This window comes from Drosophila gunungcola, assembly GCF_025200985.1.
Source record: "Drosophila gunungcola strain Sukarami chromosome 3L unlocalized genomic scaffold, Dgunungcola_SK_2 000003F, whole genome shotgun sequence".
In the NCBI taxonomy this organism is placed as follows: domain Eukaryota; kingdom Metazoa; phylum Arthropoda; class Insecta; order Diptera; family Drosophilidae; genus Drosophila; species Drosophila gunungcola.
In genome coordinates this window covers 2446951-2470143 of record NW_026453179.1, presented here as the reverse complement: position 1 = coordinate 2470143, position 23193 = coordinate 2446951, and the positions used below count along the sequence as shown (strand labels likewise).

Below are 23193 nucleotides of genomic sequence, written 5' to 3'. Positions count from 1 at the left end.
TTCATTGTATCCCCTCCATAAATTCCACCAGAAAAAGGTTTACCATCTTGAAGACTTACACATTATCCCTCCTACGCCGCTGTCACCCCATTAGTAACATTGATTTTCACTTATAATTTCTTAATTGTTATTATTATGAATAGAATTTCGTTTTTATTGCAAGATACAAAGTAAAAAATGTGAAATTTGCTCAGTTTTGTTGATGTTGATTTAATGTAAAATTCAAATTCGTTACGAGCACACAGAAATTTACCTACTAAACATAAAGTGAACTAAAACAAATAGTAGAAGCGGTTGTAACTCGGTTAACTCGATGCTGCAGTGGCGTGCTTAGTGGGAGTTTTGGTGACGATTATCATTTCCATTTCGTGTTTTAATTTTTTATTGTTTGTTTGTTTGTTTGGTTGTTTGTCAAATGGTCTCCATTAAAACGTTATGGTTATAGCCAACTCTCGTTCTCTCTTCTCTACGTACATTAGATCGTATGTGGTATATCTATAGCGCTAGCAAAACTCTGCCAAGTTTTCGTTGATTTGTTTTTATTTTGTTTTTAGGTTTTCAGGTTCATTATTTTAATTAAATTACATGAACTTCAAAATAGTATTATTATTATATAGATAGGATGTGTAGTGTTATGTATTTATAGTGTGTAGCCTATACGAGCCCCAGCCGAAGTGCACTGGGATCTTGTTGGTCGCTGCCTCGGTGTTGGGGTGACAAAAAAATTTAAATTATAAAAACTTTCTCACGCATTTCTCGATCTCGTTCTCGTTCTCCTGATCCTGATCCTGCTCCTGCTCGATCCTCCTGCACTGTGAACCTGAACCCTCCGCCAGATGTTGTTTCGGTTCGCTCAGTTCGTTTCGGTTTGATAATGAAATGATCTCGGTGCGGGCATGGCGTGATGCGCTCTATTCGGTGATCGTCCTTGTGGTCTCCTGGATGTACACCTGGGATCCGGGCACCGTCGAGGTGGTCACGAACGTGCGGTGCTTGGCGCGGATGATGTTCAGGCTGGACTCGGCCGTGTCGGCGCGATCCTCGGCGGCCTCCAGCTCCCGCTGGAAACGGCGCACCCGGGTGGTGGTCTGCTGGGAAACACCCTCCTGCTCGGACAGCTGGCGGCGGTAGATGTTGATCTTGGCAGTGGACTTGTCCAGCGCGTCCTGCAGCAGGATGAGGTTCTTCTGGTCCTCCTCGCACTGTACTATCACCTCCTTGACGGTGCGCTCCTTCTTGCGCAGGATCTTGATGGTCTCGGCGTGGCGGCGCTTCTCCTCCTCCAGCTCCAGCTCCAGATCGCGGATGCGGGCCTCCAGCTTGCTGATGATGCGCTTGCTGCCGGCGACGGCGTTCAGCTCGACCTCCTCCAAGCGGATGGACAAGTTCTGGGAGGAAATATTGGATTAGAGTAAGATATTTAAAACGCTTATTCACAATAATCTTTTATAGCTAACTGTAAAAACTAGTTAAACTTCAGGGCTTGTGTACTAGTCTTGATGGTAAACTGAAAGTCATTTTCGTGCTGCAATATACCATACGTTTTCTCAGCTAAAAACATACTTCTAGCCTTCCATACAAACAAAAATATTTGTAATTTTAAGTTTGAATATTGAAGATAAAGATTTATTTTAGAGCAAATTCTCTATTAATTCTGGAAAATCATCTGGATTTTTAAAACTAGTTAATTGGGACACCTTTAATAGAAATATCTTAAGTTTCGAATTTTTTTTTTTATTTTTTTTAGTTTTGTTTTATTTGAGGAAATAAAAAGTTTTTGGAATTTGATTATCTACTACGCTAAGGAAAAAGTCTAAGAAATCGGCTGTTCTCAAAACAGCCACCTAAAGAATGTCTGAAATTTCTGTGACACTTCTATTAATGCAATTATCTCCTGGAAATTCTGAAAGAAAATCAAGAAACATTTCACCCACCTTGACTTCGACTTCCAAGGACTTCTTGATGGTCTCCAGCTTAACGATGCGCTCCTGCTCCTCATGCACCTGCTCGACGACGTGCTTCAGCTCCACCGAGATCTTCTGGTAGCGCTCGTCGCTGATGCGCAGCTCCTTGGACACCTCCTCGTAGTCGGAGGCGACCACGGAGAGCTCCTGCTCCAGCTTGGACTTGATGGAGACGAGGTTGACGTTGACGGTGGTCAGCTCGTTGATGCGGGAGGCGGCCTCCTCGTATTGCAGCTCGACGGTGCGCTTGGCGCGGTTGGCGCTGTCCAGGTGGGAGCGGACCTCCTCCAGCTCGCCGTTCATGCCGGCCAGGCGGCGCTGGGCGACGGCATACTGATCGAGGGTGGCCTGCAGCTGGCGCTGCACATCCTCGTAGTGGGCCTGCAACTCGGTCAGCTGCAGCGACTGCTTCTTGATCACCTTCTGCAGGTCGATGTTGGTCTTGTTGGCCACGTCCAGGGACATCTCCAGCTCGGTGATCTGGATCTGCAGCTTCTTCTTGATGCGGGTCACCTCGGTCTTCAGCCGGGTCTCCGCCTCGATGACGCGGGCATTGAGCTGCTCGATCTCGATCGAGGTCTGCTTGCTATATGTTTGGATAGTTTACATTAGAATTTGTAAATACTTCCCAATGGTATTAATATCAAGAAGTAGCCACCCGCCCAGAAACCCACGGTTTACCTCTCAATGACCCTCCGATGTTTCGCATTGCTGGCTCTATTTTTGGCCCCAATGTCTGACCCACAAATTGCATTTTTTGCACCACTCAGCAGAGCAGTCGAGAGGTTGGGCACTCAACCACTCAACCACTCAACTCAGGTGCTGTGGCATTGTCAAAAATGTTTCGTTGTTTCATTGTTTCGCTGGCCGCTGCATTTGCGAATTTCTGTGTATTTTTACGCATGATAAAGACATCGAACTTGTCACAAATAGCTCGGGTTTACATGCCAAACTATTTTGCCGAGAAGTTCCTTTTCCCCCCTCTCTATTTTGTTTTGTTTTTTTTTTTTTTTAGGTAAGTGCATCATGCGTCTATTCTTAGGCGTAGGTGCATTTGCATGCCAACTAAATTTGAGTAATGTATGTAATTTCTAATACTCTACCTGATTCACTTTCTAAATTGAGTCTAAGAGGTACCTGTTGCAATTACTGATAAGTTCTATTTTAGTTGCAAATGCAGACAAATTGCTATCAATATGATACATAAATATGTACAACATTTAGAAAAGTTCATATTACTGTTGAAGTGATTCTAATGTAAAGGTTAATTAACCAAAGGCTTTTCAAAAATACTACAAACTTTCAATAAAGTTATTTGTGAAAACTAAAATCGTTGGTATTTATAACCATTTTAATTAAATAACTTCTAAATACTTAGGGAGTTTTGTTAAAATCTTTTTAGAATTATTAAGTTAGTGCTTGTCAGTAATATCAGCAAAAATTTCTTAATTCCGCTGATCTTTATGTTTAGTTGTGTGCTATGTTTTGAAAAAGTAAAACCCCTGTCTTGGTTACTTAATCTTCAAATTGTGTGTGTGCTCATTGCTGTCGCCTTGCCAAGGTATTTGGCTAGCATGGGTCTTAGCCTAGAAAACTTAAGTATTCCCATTTAGATTTCAATTTTTCCCTGCCATTGTTTTCAATGTTTACGCAAAAATATTTGCTAGGTCTAATGTTGTTCTTCTCTTTCCCCGTCTTTTCTTGTGATTGTTTTTGCTGTCATGCGCATCAGTTTTCCTTGGTTGAAAATAAAATATATCTCGAGTTTGAAGGACAAACCCCAAACAATAGTTGCTCGGACCATCTACGCGCAAATCGGACTGACAGCCTCGAAATATCTGAGGTGCGGGTGCGAAATATGATAGGACCGGGTAAAAACGTCGATATTTCAAGGGAAAGTGATGAAATGGTTTCGGGTGGGATTAAATGGGTCTCAGCTATTTAGATAAATAAAATATGAAGGATTTGATAGAAACAAAACTCATCTTGGGAGTATATAAATTTAGCTTAAAATTATTTAAAAGTTTTGAAAACGTAATAACATGTTTAGGTGAGAGCTAAGAAACCGTCTTTTTCGGTCAACATTTTTGGCAGGCAAGTGGTTTTGATAATCAATACTTTTGGTTAAGAAAATTAAAACTAAAATTGATACTATGTTTTCACATACACTTTTATATAGAAATTTTTAATTTCCCTGATAGCTTGGTTCGGTTTGATATTTTCTTTAGAAACCCCCACAAAGTTGATAATTAATGGCGAAATTGCTGGCGTTTCTCTGCAATTAGCCGTGGTCAAACATGCTGCGCATAATTCTGTATAAATAATTCACAGAAGACTGCACAACAGACACAATGGGAGATGCGGCCAACATTGTGAACGAAACAAGACCGCGATCGGCGAAAACTCTTGAAACGAAAATACATTTTGTGCCAGACGAGAAACGACAAACAGACAAATAGAGATGGCAAATTGCTGGGTCGGGGGAGGAGGTTCTAGGATGGACAGACAAAAAATTGAGCTGCAATTCAAAAATGTTCGCATTTATTCAAATTGCCCGGATGGGAGCAACACAGAGAAACAGATCGATCCACTTGATATTAACACAGTGTTGTAGTTTTCTGTATATGGATCTCAAAGAGATCTCTTGTGGATGTTTCTCATTGGTGAAATAAAAAATCACCAAATTTATTGTCTTCTAAAAATCATATATTTGATTTTTAAAAGGTTTTTTTTCTATCTCTTCAACTGATTTGTTTTTGATTTCAGAAAATATCCCTTAGATACATTGCTAGATCAAATCAAAACACTTTCTGAGATTACTTTTCGATCGTCAAATAAATTAAAACTTCCTTTAGCATTGGAATCTAAGATATCGAATGAAGATGAGTGAGTGGGGGTTCAAAAGGAGGAAGTGGGAATGGGACTGGGATTAGGGGCCCTAGTGCTTCCAATATACATAGCTGTAGTCCTTGAGCTTGGGATGGGTGCGCAGGACCTTGCGACAGATCCAGCACTTGTCCTCAATACCGCACCTGCTGTCCGCGTAGAACTCCACCGTCTTCTGGTTGAGGGTCGATAGCTGGCGCTTCACGTTGTGCAGCGACGAGGAGACGCGGTGGTCCAGCTTGTCCACCAGCCGGTCATCCATGAGCTCGATGTGGAGCGCATGGGCGCGCAGCTGGCCGTCAAAGGGGGAGGAGGAGCGCGAACGGGCCCGCGAAACGGCCCGACTGGAACGGACCAGGGTCTGCGCGATGTAGTCCTCCTCCTCCTTCTTGGCCGTCTTTATGTTCCTCTCCGACTCGGAGAGCAGGGCCTGGGCAATGGCACTGGCGGACTTGCCGCGAATCGAGCGCTTAAAGTCGTCCGACATCTGGTCCACCTCGTTGTCCAACTCAATCTTACGGATGCGCTGCAGTATCTTGAGGGTGTCGCGTTTGATCAAATCCTCGAGCTCCTCCTGACGGCGGCGGCGGCGCTGGCGCGATCTCTCGACAACTGTGTCCGGTTCAAGGTGCTTGGCCACTCGCGTTGCGTCGACCAACTTTTGCACACTGAACGGCGATCGCTTCTGGGCACGAAAGCTAAGCAGAATCTCGTCGGCCCGCGCGGCACAGGTGCGCGACAAGCGGACGATCTCGTCGGCGTTGTATTGTCGCACCGCATTGGAGGGGCGGTACTGCTTCAGGCCCCGCTCGCTGACCCACGGCAGGTGCGGCTTCTTCACCTCCAGACCCTTGGCCTTGGCGTCCAGGTAGTCCAGCATCGGCTGGTAGAAGTTCATCGTGTAGCCATAGTTGTCCTCGTACGTGGTCGTCGCCGGACGAAAGCGGGAAGGTCTTTGTTTGAGGGCAAGGGCCATGATTTCGGGAAGGGCAGGGGTGGGGTGTGGTCAGGATTTTTTAATGGGTGTGCGTGTGATTCTCCTTAGAGTACTCTAATTAAAGCTACAATTCGTCGCCGCCGCTGACTCTGTGTCGCCTTGTCGCCCAGTAGCCGCAAAGTTTTCCTCGCCTCTTCGGGTTTTCCTCGGCCGTTGGCAGCAGTTGCTGCCGCTTTGCAAATAAATTTTCAAATTTGTCGAAATCTATAAAAAGATTGCATTTCGTTCGTTCAGCTGTTGGCATCGGGCTAGGTATGAGCATAATGACGACAATAACATCATCATTATCATCACCATCATTTGTTGGCAGTCAATGTGCGGCTATGATTGATTCGTTTTGGCAACTAGCTCATAGACAATGTCATAATAGCAAGGCAGTTTATGCAATACCAGTGGAGGACTCAAAAGATCTAGGGAAAGTTATCAAAAATAAAAGATCTCAAAGTATCTAAGAAGGAAATAGCCTTCAAACTGTCTTTCGAATCGATATATAAATAAATTGTATTCAATATACGAAGATTTTCTTATCAAATATAATTTAAATATATCCTATTCATTTATATTTCTTTCATTTTTTGTAAAATTAATTAGAGATCAACGATCACTGTATAAACATTCAACATTGGTTAATCATTTATATCAATGCCAAAAACATTTCACAATGTCAGTAAGACTTTGTCAAAGCCAAGATAAAAGGTATGCATATTAAAGTAATCTTGAGCTAGGTTCTAGAACCCATATTTACTATATATGAAATCTTTGCCACGCACTGACCACCAACTGAAATGATCCTGATTAACCTACCTCTTGCTGGAGAGCCTTTCTTCAAGTCGAAAGTCTTCTCAATGGGATCTTTCGATTGTCAACAACGAACCCACTTTGATTGTGTAATCACAGCAACTGCGCAATTTTCTGCAGGAAATTTGGATAGGGTTTCATTAAAAATCCAAAATCATTCGAAAACCAGCTGAATCAAACCCACTTCTTGAGCTGAGCCTGTGAACCTTTCGTGGGATCAGGATCTTTTGCCTGGCTGCGTGCCTGAATAGAAAACTAATGCCGTTGCTTTGTGTGCGACTAAAGAACTCGAACTGATTGCTAATTGCTAAATGGGTCAGTTCACTATCAATTGTGTTGGCAGTGGAAGGCGATTGCGAATCAATCGATTGATTTCCCATGGGGGGGCCTTGAGGGGTGTTTATTCGGTTGTTTTTTTTCGGGGCTTCCGCTTTGGCAGGGGAAGCGACAAACCAGCGATCGACCTTCGTCTGTTGTCGCCGTCAATCAAGAGGCATGGGCGTGGGGGGCTACTTCCAAAGGGGGTTACTTAAGTTACTTACCGGATCGCCTCGACCTCCTCATCCTTCTCGGCCAGACGACGCTCGGCGTCGTGGCGGTACTGGTTGAAGTCGGCGGCCAAACGCTGGCCACGCTGCTCCTCAGCCTTGCGGCCCTATAAACCAAATTAAAATATTGAAAATATGTAAGCTATGTGGACTCTTCAAGTGCGTATTTTTGGGTACTTACAGCCTCGGCTTCCTTGTAGGCAGCGGTCAGCTCATCACGCTCGTTCTCCAGACGACGCAGCTCCAGTTCCAATTCGTGCAGACGACGGTTCATTTCGTTTATAGCACCCTTGGCCTCATGAAGATCATCTGGGGGTTTAACGATTAATAATCATTAATTATTTTAAAATTGTTGTTTTTCAAAAATCTTAGTATCAAATGGTTTTTTACTTTTAACTTTCTATCAATTAAGGCACTGCTTTTTTTAACTAAATATTTTAACTTCACAAAAAATGTACGAATGTACGAATATATATTCATAATGAATAAATCTTATTGGTTAACAAGTAAGCCAACCAATCTTATAAATATTCTTGGTTTTAATTTATAAAATCATACAACTACGCATTGTATAAATTAGATTGCAACTTTAACTAGCTTAGGAGCATTGATTTGCTTGTTAATAAATGTTAATCCATTTTGGTTATAACTAGTCTTGATTCCAACATTATTTTTTGACAAAATGCATTTGATTGGTTGTTGATTAAATTTAAAAAAATGTACCTAACTGTCAAGTACTAACATTTATTAGAAATTCAATTTTTTTGTTTGATTCTAGCTATGCAGCTTAGTTTCTCTTAATATTTATATTGCTTTTGGGTATCGTAATGATAAACGTGTGACTTTAACAGTATTTTTTTAAGTTAAATAAAAAGTTTACTTTGCACTATAAAAAATGTTTGTTTTTACGCTGAAACCTGACTCAAACAGACAAAATACAGAGATACACTCTTTGCATAACAAAATATTTTAAAACATATTTTTAAATGGTTTTGCATTAAATGGAGGCTAGATTACACTACTAGAACCTATTATCTGTTATAACCTCAATCTTGAGGACTGGTAGTGAAAAATATGATTGGCTGAACGCACCTCCCAGTTTCTTGTTCTCGCGGACCAGCTGGTTGTTGGAGTCCTTGACCTTGTCCAGTTCGTGGACGGTGCGGACGAGGTCGGCGTGCTTGTTCTTGAGGTCGCGCTGGCTGTTCTCGTACAGGATGACGGTCTCCTCCAGGCGGCTCTTCAGCTCCACGTTGTGCTTCTCGAGGGTGTTGACCGACTTGGTCAGCTCCCGGCAGCTGTTGTTGGACTTCTCCAGGTCGATGATGAGGACCTCGACCTCGCTGGCCAGGCGCGTCTTCATCTTCTCCAGGTTGTTGACCTTGACGATGAGCGACTCGATGTGCTCCTCCAGCTCGGTGATGCGCACCTGGTACTTGCGACGGATCTCCTCGACCTCCTCGGCGCGGGCGGCCACCTCGGAGCTCCACTTGTTCTGCCAGGAGGCGGCATCGGCATTGGCCTTGACCAACTGACGTTCCAAGTCGATGCGGGCCTCGGACTCCTCCTCGAGTTGATTGCGAATCGAGTCCAATTCGATCTCAACCTGATGCAGCGAGGATTCGAGCAGCGAGCGACGACGGTCCTCGTCCTCCAAGCGGCGGCGGGCGTCCTCCAGCTGGGAGATCACCTGGCTCTTGGAGAACGAGACCGTGTCCAGCTGGACCTTCAGATCTTGGACGTCCTTGGTCAGCTCAATGTTCTCCTGCGAGAGGCGGGATCGGTGCGAGCTGATGTCGATCACGGTGCGGTTGAGCTCCTCGATCTTCACGTTCAGCTCGGTGATCGAGACCTCCAGCTTGGAGATGTGCTTCTCCGACACGATCTTCTCCTTGTTGTAGGACTCGATCTGGGAGAGCAGCTCGTAGACTTCGGTCTGGAATTTAGCCTTGTCCTTCTCGGCTCTGCAAGCATTCGGTTAAAGAGAGGTTTCTCCAGTTTAGTGGGTTGGTCTATGATCACGATCCCGATACTTAGGCATGGTTTGTGAGATCGGCCGGGCTGTGAATCGCTAGCAAGCTTGGGTGGATCTGCAGCCCTCGGCCATCGATCGAAAGCTAATCGATCGCTGGTCGAGGGCTCAACAGGCCAAGGGTTAAGATCTTGATTGGTCTGCCTGGAAGCAAGCTATGATAATTGATTGGTAAAATAATAATGCAAAAGCTCGTGCGGAAAGGAATGATATGTAATGAGGTTCAATCTGATCTTGGCAAGTATCGGAAACAATCGATAAATATATATGTTTAGTCCATTTTTATGACAGTTTTAAATTGATTTAAAGTACGCTAGTGGTGGTCATAGAAAAATCAAAAAAAGGCAAAAAATTTGTCCACCTTTTAATTATTTATCAGTGATTTTTGCTCATCCAACAAATCGCCAGTGATCGTGATCAATATCTTTTGAAAGTATCATTGATTTCTGATTTGCTATAAAATTTCTTTATAAATTCATATTTTAGAATCCAAGATTGACATGATCACGTATTGATCAAAAAATTAATCTTTGATTGATCTCAGGTCTTGAAAAGTTCAAATTATTCCCATTACATATCGCTTTGATCATTGATCGAATTTTCCTTGGGCAATCCAAGGCATTTGCCAGCTTTTCCACCTGCCAGGGGGCGTAGATCGGTGCAACCGACCTTTCCCACCCACAAGCTGAAAAGCCAGAAAACGTATCGGATTTCCATAATACTCGATGGGTCGGAGCGGGACAGCAACAAAAACAATCAACACATTTTGTATATGATTCAATCAAAGACATATTTGGGTTGGGGCGTTGGTGCGAGCGAGAGGCAGTGATGCAGGGAAGGTGGCGAGAGCGGAATGGCAACAGCAACAAAGAGGCTCTCTGCTCAAGAATGTGGATGAAAATTTCAAAATTTCTATAAATAAATTTCCCCTCAGAAAGAAAATATGGTATGGGTGGTGGGCTTAACATATGGAAGAAAGTTTCGCCAACGAAAGCTTTTGCGTGCGAAGCTTTTTCGGTAGAAAGGGACAGCTGCTTGATCTTCCGACCGTCTTTGTCTAGAAACGGAAGTGCGCAAACTCAGGGCGCACCTATCTTAAGGTGGGAATTTTAAGGATCGTTAACTAAATAATCTTTGAACTTGAGTTAATGGAAATTAAGACTTTAGATCAATATTTGTTTTAAATAACACACAAAGTTATCTACGTGACATGATTTCTCTTTGGATAGCCTTGAATTGGCAGCGGTTTCAACATTCCTGGGAATTTATTTTTGGAAATCGCTCGCTTCGATTTGGAAATATGAGAGGCGGCGGCCAGCAACCGAAAGTTTCTCGAATTTTGCCTATACGTATGGCTTTTCGGCCACAATTTGTGTCAATAGAACTTGCAAGCCATGCAGGTTTATGTCTTTCTCTTCCATTTCGCGTGTACATGGCATTTTGATGAATTGTTTATGATCTGCTTCGATTTGTATTTTTTTTTTTTTGGGTCAGCGGGGCAGCGCAAGGTTATTGTATGCTATTGTTGTGTTACTGCACGAGATCGAGAGACATTGAAATGTCCGCCAGCGCCAGCTGACGCCACTTGATCATCATCTTTGCGGGCAAATAAATATGTTCTGCGGATGCATGACAGCTCGAAGGATGGAGATGTTTATGTTTTGGATATGGTTTCTGGGTCAATGGATTGGGGGCGTCGAATGGTGCTGCCTATGCCTACCTAGCCTTGTTTTTCGTTAGGATTTCAACCTGTTCCTGGAAATCCGTGATAATTTCGTTGTGCTTTTTCTTCAAAAGCATAGTGGTCTCCTCCGACTCAAGATGAACATCCTCAAGCAGCTTGCGCAGCTTCAGCAGCTCAGCGTCGCGCTTGCGGTTGGCTTCAAACTGGCAATTTGGATAGGTAGACATTAATGGCTATAATTTGGGTGTATTTGCATTTGCAACTACTTGATGTTCAGCACCACCCTCGGCCTCCTCGAGACGCTCGGACATCTGAATGACCTGAACGCTGAGATCGGCTTTCTCGCGCTCAATCTGGAATTTGAAAAAAAAACCCACATTAATTGAAGATTCTCTTCGGAACTGTGTAAATTCTAAAATATCTATAAATACCCTGCGCTAGCTATGCTCTATAGCTGCTCAAACAGCCCATAATAAAAATTATAAATCACATTAATCAGTCAAAAATAATTATGCACATGCAACACCTAAAATAACAATGGCATATTGCCAAAAAATCTTCCACGCAGAGGTGTAGCCATAGTCCGATTGCATTTGCATCCACGATATAGGCGTGTATATCTTTTGTGGGCGGCCGCACACAACTTTCCCATTTTGCATTTCCAAAAAGGCATTCGAACTATTTTTTCGCTTGAACAGAAACATTTTTTGTTCGTTCTCTCGGAATCTAAACATTTGCATTTCGCCTTTGTGGACGACCTCGTTCTGGGCAGTTTTGGGAATTGCAATTAAATGGTTTTTTATGAGAACAGTGTGCTAGATGTAGCTAGTGGTAGTTCTGGAATTTGGAGCTGACAGAAGCGATCATTAAAAACACCTTCGTTACCACTAATTTGGCACATAATTTCCTGATAAAAACTTCAGCTTGAATATATATTTTATAAAATATAAGCTAATGACAATACCTAGGGGAACATGTGTTTATACATTCATTTGGCATAACAAAAAGTTGCCGCTTGCCCCAAAGGCCACGTAAGTACGGGCCGTAAATCCATTTGCGCCATATGTATCTTGTAGATACATGTTTTTTTTATGTGTATATGTAGGAGATATGCCAGGCGCGGTGTGAAGGCTTTTAATGTGCATGAAAATTATTTAATTTTCCCACAGACTCACACCCACAGACAAATGGTAAGATTTTCCTCAGTGAGCGAGCGAATTTTCCCTCCTCTCTGGCGCAGCTGATGATGGCATTTTGGCTACTTTATTTTCTTTTCTTCTCTGCTCATATTTTGGTTGTTTTCAAGTTAATCATTCGCTTCTCTGTATTGAATGTCGTGCGCTAATTTTAGCCATTTTGTTCCATATATTGTGCGAGTGTGTTGGAGGGGCGTATCTGTGTGCGAGTGCGTGCTAATCCATAAGGCAAAAGTAATTAAAGTTATTTCCAACAAAATATAAAGAAAATTCTTGGCCAGCCCATTCCATTCCGGCAAGAGCTCTCCGCATTTTCTAAATTTGTAATGCCCCAGAGGATCGCGCTGAATGAAGTGCACTTTCGGCCTGCGAATTTCCCACTTTTCTCTGACTTTTCCTCTGACTTTTCTTCTGTCTTTGCGGCGGCCGCTGTTTTTGCAAAGTCAGGCGAAAAATCATTTATCAATGCTCCGCGAGAAAATAAAAAGCCAAACGAAAGCGATTGAAGTTCAATGCACATCATTATCATTTACTTTCACACTTTCGCAACTCTGCGAAGGGTAGTTTATTCTTAGATTTGCATTTGTTTGCTGCCTTTTCTATTGGTTCTATCGGTTCTGCTACTTGTCTATTTTGATTTTATTCTGGTTCTCCACATATTTATGCTGTTTTTAGGGTGACATTTGCGAAGGCACAAACGTGAAATTCGTTTTCCCCCTGGCGCTTTGATTTTCATTGGAGTTTGGGGAATGCAGCTTGATCTTTTCTTACTTCCTTAGATATGTCATATCTCTCAAGCTAATGTCATCAGAACAATGGTAGCTTTCAAAATAAAAAAGGTCTTAGAAATAGGATAAGCCCTAGAAGAACTTATCAGTTCTAAGACCTTTATGGCTTAAAGTGCCAAAGCTGACTCACAGGGATCTATATTAATTCAGAATGTAATTCAAATTGTGGAATAAAATCTCTAGCACTTAAATTGTGATTTTAAAAATATAATCCCTTAAAAATTTAACAAACAAAATATTAAAAGTAAAAATAATCATTTATTTTTGTGGATTACTCACCCTTTGACGCAACTCACGTTCAACTTCAAGATCATCGTGGAGCAAACGGATCTTGTCCTGCAAGAAAATTGAGGATACATTTATTCAGTGTGTTCTTTTTCATGGGGTTCATTATTTCATATTTTATGATTTTCAAATTTGATTAAAGCACTATTTAGCACAGCATTGATTTCTTCACAAATTTTTCTTCGATGTTTTCGTATATACATATATGAACGTATCGCTTGGAGGTGGCCATTACATAATTTTTAGCAATGCATATGTATATACAGACACGTATAGGTACATATAGACATCTAGAATTTGCTTCACCGAATTTCTATATTTCCACACACAAGAACGCGGCGAGAACTTAACACACAAAAACATATATATACGGTATATATGTGCATTTGATATACGGTGTAGATGAATTTTTCGGGTTTTTTACTTTGTTTTTCTTATTTTTTTCTTGATTATTTTCTAATTCTTTTTCAGTCTCTACACAGACACCGAAATAAGAGAGAGAAATTCTCGTAGATTTTGAAGAAATTTGGCGCACACGCATTTCGTTCGGAATTTCTACGGCTCGATAGGTTAGAAATTGGCCGCAGGCTCGATTCCCGATCTTAATACCGATCCGATACGATCCGATTCGAGCCGATTCGAGCCGATCCGTTCCGATCCGATACGATCCGATAAGATCCGATCCTTACCTCCAAGCGGGAGAGCGAGCTCAGGTCCTGGATGTATTCGATGTTCACATCGGCGCCACCGGGTCCGGTGGACGTGGCCCGGTAGGAGTATTTCGAGGAGCGGACAGCCTGCGATGACGACATGTTGCTAGGTCAGATTTTCGATGCTGGTTGTCTAAATTAATTTGCGATCGATTCGCGCTTCTAATATTATGATTTGTATATCCTCTCAAGCGAAAATCTCTACAGCACCGCACGCAGTTTTGTAGTTGTCACCGAGTCACCGAGAAAATTCGTAATAAACGTCGGAGTAAGGCTGGTGATCTACTGAACAAGAGATCCCGTTGTCGTTCGAATAAAGAGTATTTCGTTGATTTGGCCGCTGGTCGCTGGTGAATTCGTCTATTTCAACGATTTCTTCGGCTCCCTTCGGCTGAATTCGTTGCCCATCGGCTGCTCTCCGATCTGAGTGGGATATATCTTCCCAAAGATATATGCAAATATATGTATGCATATATCTATCTCCCCGATCTCCCTGTGAGTGGGACTTTCGAGTGACTTTTCACGCGCCCCGTGTTGTTGTGTTAATTGCTCAGTTGTGTGGAAAATTCTTTGATTTTTACATTTTGGCTGCCGCTTGTGTGAACACATTTTCACGCTAGTTTGGCGGAGAGCTTGCCCCCTACGAAAATAAACTCAAAAACACGAAGTACGCGTGATTTTCTTTTCTTTTGCTTACCTGTAATTAGCCTGTGTCATTTGTGCGTTTCATTTTGTGTATCTAGCGTCTGGCCAGAATGTATCTACACATAAATTTTCCCAATTCTCGCCCGTACATATAACTCATGTTGAAATATTTGGCTTATTCTTTAGTTCATAAAGTTCCTAATTTTTATTTATTGGCTAATTTTGTTGGTTCAGAGGCCGCGGCTAAATTTTCTTTTGCTTACACGGCAAACCAATATTCCAGCACGTACCTTCTTGATAATAAGGCTGCTGGTATTTTAAAATTTTTGGGGTTTTTGGTAAGAAAATAAAAGAATTACGGGACTAGATTTGTAAAGGTGCCTTAGTTAAATCTTACTAAGGTTTTAAAAATGTAAGCTACATATTTCGCCATTTTATTTTATATACATTTCAAGACAATATCTGACAGAAATTACTTAATTAACGAAATTTTAAGTCATGTGAAAATTTACTGTTAAAACCGAAATCTATAAAGCAACATTATTTTAGTTTGTTTTATAGACCTCATCGTATCCACTGGTACTCTGATTGATTTTATATCTATGTCATTAGCTTGAAAATCTAAGCAAATTCAAAATTCTTACCCAATTATAGGCCCTACAGCCATACGACGTACAGATCTTGAAGGTGTTACAACATTTTTAAATCAGCAGAAAACACATAAAAGTGTCAAAATTTTCTAATTCTAATTCTTTTAAAATTATTCGCTAACAGCCAATTAGGATTACAGCAATGTTTTCTAATAATACTTGACTTTTGGCATCGAAATGTGTTATTCGCCAGCATAAATAAATAAGCGTAGAGAGCGAAAAAGTGTGCGAAATAAACAAAAATATACAATTTTGAGTGAATCCTTGGCCATGCGGACAACAGTCTGCTCAGCCTCAGACAATGCGTTGTCATCTAACAATTGTTATTCAATGGTCACATAGATGCCTGTCTCAGTATATATGTGTATTTTGGCAGCTGACTAGTACCTCCATGTGCACATAGTAAATAACATATATAGTTTGGAAATACATTTGTTACATTTTGAGTGGACTTGATGGTGCGACTTTTGGCTCAGTTTTCCAAAGGAGCCGAGGCTTTTCGAGTGAATATTTGGTTCGTTTCTCGAGCGATCTCCTCCACCTGTGCTCCACACACGAACACACACGCCCCACTATACTTAAAAATGATTTTTCGCTTATTTTTAGCAACCGAAAATCATGTTATTTCTGCCTTTTTTTCGGCTTGCTCATAATCGTGTTCATTTTCCACACACATTTCACCTGAGGCTAACACACACATCTGCAAATCTAGATGGGCTAACCATCCTTATATATAAGAGCAGTTTTTTGCTCCGTTCGAATTGGTATCTAGTAGATACTTAGCTCTGGCTGGCCATAACTTTATTTATTTTATGCATCCATATATACAATGTTGCCGCTACCCTCTGCATATATATAAGTGCGCGCCAGGCAGCCGCAGAATAATATTTAACATTTTGTGTGTTTGCCACATTTTGGAATGTGTAATAATTTAAAAATAACCTGGCGAATATGTAGCAAGCCGTTCGCCGATAAATAAGTCAGCCAAAAATAGAACGAAGCCAGACAACGACACCTTTAGTCAAAAAATCCCATTCTCATCACGATTTGGGTTCGGAATGGGCAAATCTCTGCTCATGATGCTTTTTCGCCAGGTGTCTGTGTGAGTTTTCCGGCCCATTGCCCATCATTTTACAGCTGCACTGAGGTCAGTGATGGGGACAGGATCCCCAGTCCATCCATTCCATTCCCATTTTCCTACCTCCACCTCAAGACAGAAATCACTCAGCGAACACTGGGTGTCTTCTATTTCTTTCATGTTTCGTGTGTGCCAGCATAGAAAATTAGGTCAAAATTGTTATGATCACAGATACACACGTACACAGCCTGCAGCCCGCTGCTATGCAGTTAAATATAGATCGACTTCAGCTTTATAGAGTGTGTGCCTACTTGACGAGCAGCCACTTTCTGCAAGACACTCCTCTTGGCCCAGGAGCAGAGTAAAGTGGAGTGCAGTAAAGTGGAGTGGAGTGGCTGCCAGATAAGCTCAAGTGGGCGCCAGTCGAGGCTCCAACTGGGTGGGTGGTGCAGAAAAAGAAAATTCCCAGCCATCAACCGGTAAAAATAGACCCCTAATGCATTCAAAACAAACAACAAAGGGTCTAATGCGTTGTGTTTCCCTGGAAATCTACAACTTTGATTCCCGGTTTTCTTGGGTTTTGCGCGAATTTTCCACTTTCCATTTTCCTCTTTGCCATTTGGCGTTGACAACTTCCAATTATCTTGCTGATGATTCACAGGCGCTGCTCTCATAATGTCAATAGCCATTGTAAGGCCCGTGGAAATGTGCCGTTGACAAATCTCGGATTTTGCATGTCCCGAAAGCACCCACTATCCGTTGGCCATATAGCCATATAGCATATATAGCATCGAGCTGTGACGTGGCGCACAATATCTGACTCACTCGGATGAAAAATACGGCAAACATGCTAAGATATATTCTGTACAAGATATATGGGTTGGTGGGTGCAAGAAAGCGTAAAATATTCTTTAATATGGCGAGCCGATCTAGCTCAAGATTTGATCTCAAATTTTAGCTTTAAAAGGTACAATGAATTGTTAGTATTTTATATTAAAATAAATAAAAACACATTTCTCCATGAGTAATAGAAAGAATTTCAGAATGAACGTAATATGTTTATGAATAGATTCCGCATTTATAAATAGACAGCCAAAATTAAACTACTTCTACTAATACTTTTAGCTATATTTTCTATATACTCGTTTACTCTTTCCCTTGCATGTTGATCTTACCAATGAAATTGGCTGTTGACAGATTTATTCCATGGCAAAGTTTCTTTAACGTTATATGCATCTTGTCAGCATTAAAAATATTGAGATTTTATGACTAGCAGTACAAATTTAAAATACCTTCAAAAATTTAAAAACTTCAAGAGCTTTAAAAAATAAATAAAATCGCAGTTTGTTATAGGGTATTTAATCTTTGTTCATGATGTTTTTCCTTTTGGCTAAGCGATTAATCATCAAAAATATTTGCAGACCGTGATGTTAAATGCAATCGAGATTTAATTAATTCCGCAAGAGAAAAAAATTACATTTGACGTTACAAATTCAATTTATTTGTTTCTGTAAGTTGTGCGCTAAATATTTGTTGTGTTTAATGTAAATATTCTTAGCAGCAGTGTCATCGGACATTTGTAATTCTGTGTGTTCATTTAATTTTGTTATACATATATGTAGCTAGAAAAACGCGTTTCCGGAATTAAATTAAGTTGTTTACAAAGTAACTTATTTCAGGGTTTCTTATTTATTTTTGTTTTTATATTTTAGAAACAGATACAGACATAAATAAAGAAGTTCGGATAAAAAAACGCTTTTTTGTCATGAAACAATTTTAAATTATTTTATTGTTATTTTCATAAATAAATGTAATTCTGGCCTTAAATATAATTAATTAAAAATTATATTTTGAAAAAAATTTTAAATGTTCTTTTGTTTAAGCACACCTCCTGTTTTAAATCACTTGTTGTTTTAAAAATAAAAATATTTTAACAATAATTAAACTAAAATAACTCAGTTGTTAACAGTGTATTAACAGATATCTGCTGTTTACCGCCTGGACTGCGGTATGGAGACCGCCTAATTGCACGCAATGTATTTTTTAAATTCTAAGAAACTACCCAAAAGTATGCAATTCCATAGTACAGCCAAAATAAAGTCAGTACTTGAATGTTATACTTGTCTGTATGTTTACTGCCAAAGGATTAAATTTATAATTTTGTTTCTGCGATAATAATAATTGGTATTTTATCAATTTCACGAAGCGCTTTCATCTACCTATTACTTTTTTTAACGAATACAATATACCCAATAAAAACTTGGTTTCTTAAAAGGAAACTTAGAAAACAACGTGTAATAAATAAGAAATTGTTTTGGTTACTTTTAAGATACAAATATATAATCACAAAGGTAAAGGTGGGCTTGAAAACAAAGATCACAAAAATATAAGCTTAAAAACTTCTAATTAAATTATTTTTTGATTACGGAAACTTCTCATAATCGTTTTGGTTCTCACTAAATTTTTTAACAAAAAACTCCTAAATTCACTGCAAAAAGAACTCAATCAGGTTGGTCATGCGGCGCGTGCTACGTAGTTGATAAGCACGGCGTAGGCATAGCAGGTGTAGATGTAGGCCCACCACTGGAAGTGGTATGGCTCTTTGGATGCTCCGCCTCCTCGGAGACGTCCGAATCCCATGTATCCATTCGCCTGCAGGACGTGGGCGTGGTGCCGCTCGGTGAGAAGGCGGCGGAATACCGCTCCGCTCAGGTAGACGACGGTCAGCAGGAGAATGAGGCGTCGCAGGTGTACCAGCAGCAGCGCCATTGTTGGTATTTTTCGGCGATCTGCACATGACAACTTAATTTCTCATCAGTAATTAAACAACTTTAATGGGAACATACCTGAGGAAGTTTTCCTTAAAATTTAATGTTTACTTTTGCGTTTTTCGATTTATTTTTTCGCATTTACGCGAGCTCTTTTCATTCCACCTTGTCGTTTTGTTGTCATCGCATTTTTCGTTTTCCTCCGTGGTGGATTTATATATAGAAATCGGAAATAAACATTTTGGCTGGCAACACTTGCCAAAAGTTTTCAAAACTATTATTGAAAAAGCCATAAAGCTTTTCATGTTTGGCCGTTTTAAAATTTGAATTGAACTCGTTTGGTTCAATACAAAACTCTAGTTAAATTTGTTTATATTTTGTAATAAATTCCAAGCGAATCTAACGAAAATTGTCAGTGCTTGCCAAATCGAATTAAAATCCACTTGAAGTGGAGCATGAAAAGCCTCTTCAGATTGCAATCAGCGCCTCTGACATAAGCTATCTCTAAGTACTGCCACAAACAAATATCTAGAAAAATCAACAGGCTGCATCCGATTAAGATCGATAGAGTCAGGGGCGTACTTAAAGGGGTTTTATATAAAATATTTATATAAAATGGAAAAGCAATAATGGATTATTCAATAATCATATTCATTATCATTAATGAGAATTTAATTAAGTAGCAGAATAGATTTAAATAAATTTGTCAGCATACCTAAAAAATTCTAGGAAAACCCCATCGACCCTTGCCTCAGCTTCTGCGTATACGCAATGCGTATACGTAATTTTTCCATGAACGAAACTAAAAGAAATACTTGAAACAGAAAGAAATACTTAAACAGCTCCATGCAATGCAACCTTGAAACGGCGATCAAATCCCCAGAATATCGTAGCGGGAGCAGCCCAAGCACCAACACATCCCCACATATTTGTCGGAAAAAAGCAAACAAATCCGCTTGAAGATTGCAACACGCAGTGAGGTTGGTTAAGAACAACAGCTCAAGGCCGCGGCATAATACAATATTTAAATTAAATATTAGCACACCGAAACGGAGCAGATCGCCGTCTGGAAAACGGGGAAAATGTGAGACGAATGTGTGGCAACAGCCATCTATCTAAGCCAAACGGAAAATAAGATGTAAATAACAAAAAACTAAACAAAAATACAACCCAAAAGCTATTAAGTGCAAATTGGGGCATATTGTATTTAACTGTGACATGGCAACCAAAATAAGATGAAGTAAAATTATGTTTGATGTCTTATATACTACTATATATATATGACATGTTTACGTTTTTATAGACTTTTTTGGGCAAACAGCTGCCTGTTAAATAAGCATATCAATAGAGCAATGTGTTAACTATAAATTTACACATTTAAATAACTTAATAAACATTATATTTAAAAGAACTTTTAAGGTTTAATAAGCACAATAAAAGGATGGCGCCTTACTTCATTAAATATTCAGATATAAATTTTGTCTTTGCATTGTATTGTCAATTGTATTGGGCCTATTTCCCCAAAAGAGTCTGACCACAAAACAATTTTCTCAGCTTTTATTGTGTTTTATGTGCACGCAAACAAATCGCTTCTGCTCGACGAGCCGCCCTCTGTTCCCTATCCCCGATCCCCGATTCTATGTCTCCGATCTAGGATTCCTCCCCCTGGCCACAAAACACTCGATTCGTTTTATTAACTAGCGTTTGCATCGTTTCATTGCATAATCTGTCGCTGAAGGCACGCCCCCAAAAGGCCGCAGACACACTCGTAAATTACAACTTTGAAAATCGTACGAAATGATTGAAAGGCCCAAAGATCGGCCACTGGGATGCGGATGAAGATGGAGTTGCATTCAGCGAAAAGATCGCATCCCATAGGAGCCGCTGGGCTTGCACTGAAAACAATCAGATCGAAAACTTTTTATTTACCTTATCGTATTTAACAAGAATGAGGTTTTAGTTTTTCTTTACAAGCTTTTACAACAAATCCATATCAAATGATTTGATGATCATTATTAAAAAAAACACTTAAGAATATAACCCCATACTTATAAACCTGTAAATATGCTTTGCACATTAATTAAGATTTATTTATATTAAAAATGATCTTCATGTTTGAATTGAAACATGTTTGAAAGTAATAGAAATAGTTTTTATTCAAAAAAAGTTAGCTTCCCTTAATACTTTTAAACATAGAGTAATCAATTTGAATTTAATACCTATAATTTCAGGCTTGATGTTGCAAGCTAGGATAGAGGATGAGGAAAATATTAATTTTTCCATAAGATTACATTGATCATAACTCAGTATATATTTTTTTTCTCTGCAGCTGAGTGGCTGGGTAAGGGGTTGGCATGGGGCAGCATGATTGACCGACTGCGTGGTGCACCTCGCCGTTGCTCCCGGGGATTGCCGGTCTGACTTTTATGGCCGTCGGTGTATTTCTTTTTATTGCCTGCCCAAAATCCGTTTCTAGTTTTCCACAGCCGTTTCTCTTGATTTGTTTGCATTCAGTTTTCATTTTTCGGCTTTTGGTTTTCAGTTTTCAGTTTTTTCTGGGTTGCGTTGGCGTTGGCGTCACTGCCGGCAGCACGCACTGGGAAAATATTTGTGGAAAGCATGCGAAATGCACGCCTGTTGTGGATCTTTTATATTTTTTAATGCAGCGCTGAAAGCTATTTGTATCTGTCGGTCAGATTGGGTTAAGACGCCGCCGCCCTGCGTGTCTTTCGTCAAAGTGTCGAGCCACTTTGCCGGGGGCTATTAGCCCATTGATGCCGTTGCCTTTGGCTTTTCCTCCCTTTTGCTCAGTGGTAATTTAGCATCTTTGTCAGATTTATGGCACAGGCAACGTAGGCATTCAATTTCACTCGAATGGTTTTTGGCATTTTGCGCGTATTTAGTTTAAATGTTTCTACTATAGCCAACGAATGCCAGTTTTATTTCGTGTTTAGACGTCATCTTTTTAGCCGCTCGTTTCCGGTGACTGCCGGCAGCAGTGGCAACTGCAAAAGTAGCACACAGTTTTTATTTTTAAAACCAGAACAAATATGCGATATGTGTCGTCGTCTTCTGCATGATATCTGTAATAGTTTTCTCGGGGTATTCTGTGATACACAAATGAACCGAATAATGCCTAGGGGCAGAGGGTAAGTAAGGTAGTAAGGGGAATCCATCCTATTAGGGGAGTCCAAACAGAGGAAATTGAATGAAAATTAAGCAACAAGAAAAATACATGGCTCGAGTAAAGGTCAAATAATATTTTAATAATTTCAAACTTATTAAATATAGGGTATTTAGCTTATAATACAGTATTTAAGTAAAAGCAACTAAATGTTTTAACAATACAACATTTATTTCAAATGGAAAAAGGTTTCATAATTTTAAGATAAATACAACATACAAATATAATTATTTTATGAAGATTCAAAAATCATTTAATATATCTTGAAGACAATTTCAATATTAAAACTAAAAGGTTAATTTTTTTTGTTATATATAATCAAATAACAATTCGTAAACAGTAACAACTTTTAGTCTTCACCAATCCATATGATTTTAGAGAACATTTTATTTTAATATTTCAAGCCCTATGTGTATGATATCTAACTAGCACATAAAAACTCAGGAATACGTTCAGCCGAGAAAAGTGTAGTTGTCGTTTTTCCTCCTAGACATAATATAATCCGAGGGGACACATCATCAGGTTCAGGTTGTAGACCCCCGTCAATTGTTGGCCTGCCTTTCGCTGTCTTTCATTCATGGGAACATGACAGACTGCATCTGTATCTGTAGATGACAATTATCGTTTGCAACATACATACTTTTTTATGTCTTTTTCTGGACACCCTAGAACATGTTCCCGGCCTCCCAGCCCAGCGCCCACTCATCGATTAGTCACCGATGCCAAAAATATTTAAATTAAATTATTCTACCAATAATAGACGAAAATAGCTGGGATGGAATGAAGCAGCCCAAATAGATGTAAAATACTTTTGAGTTGCATTTTATGAGCATTACAAGAATTTTTACGCATTTCCCTACACTGTGATAGTTGAAATCAAGAAGCTGGCACATATAGTCGGTTGGCCGATTTCTGTCAGATATATGCGGAGCAGATGTACACATGGGAAAAGATAATTCGATGACGGGTCGAAGCTTTAA

The 23193-nt window shown here is 40.1% G+C and overlaps 2 protein-coding genes across 3 annotated transcripts; both read right to left on the bottom strand.

Moving 5' to 3' along the window:
• Nucleotides 1–185: 185 nt before the first annotated feature.
• LOC128258747 (paramyosin, long form) lies at nt 186–14238 on the bottom strand. 2 transcript variants are annotated; one of them, XM_052990611.1, is made up of 9 exons: nt 13868–14238; nt 13173–13229; nt 11176–11262; nt 10946–11112; nt 8286–9157; nt 7375–7502; nt 7188–7300; nt 1935–2550; nt 186–1388 (listed from the first exon to the last, which is right to left on the bottom strand). In XM_052990611.1, exons 1-9 carry the CDS (start codon nt 13988–13990, stop codon nt 912–914), a joined length of 2640 nt encoding a protein of 879 aa, XP_052846571.1. In that variant the 5' UTR covers nt 13991–14238; the 3' UTR covers nt 186–911. The 2 variants fall into 2 exon arrangements, with proteins under 2 accessions (XP_052846571.1, XP_052846572.1); XM_052990612.1 differs by lacking the exons at nt 7188–7300; nt 7375–7502; nt 8286–9157; ... (2 more) ...; nt 13173–13229; nt 13868–14238 and adding exons at nt 4997–6051; nt 6652–6759; nt 6830–6986.
• Nucleotides 14239–18604: 4366 nt separating this feature from the next.
• On the bottom strand, nt 18605–19234 carry LOC128258770 (uncharacterized). The gene is made up of 2 exons (XM_052990638.1): nt 19108–19234; nt 18605–19050 (listed from the first exon to the last, which is right to left on the bottom strand). The coding sequence occupies exon 2, from the start codon at nt 19028–19030 to the stop codon at nt 18776–18778; it is 255 nt and encodes an 84-aa protein (XP_052846598.1). The 5' UTR covers nt 19031–19050; nt 19108–19234; the 3' UTR covers nt 18605–18775.
• Nucleotides 19235–23193: the final 3959 nt, after the last annotated feature.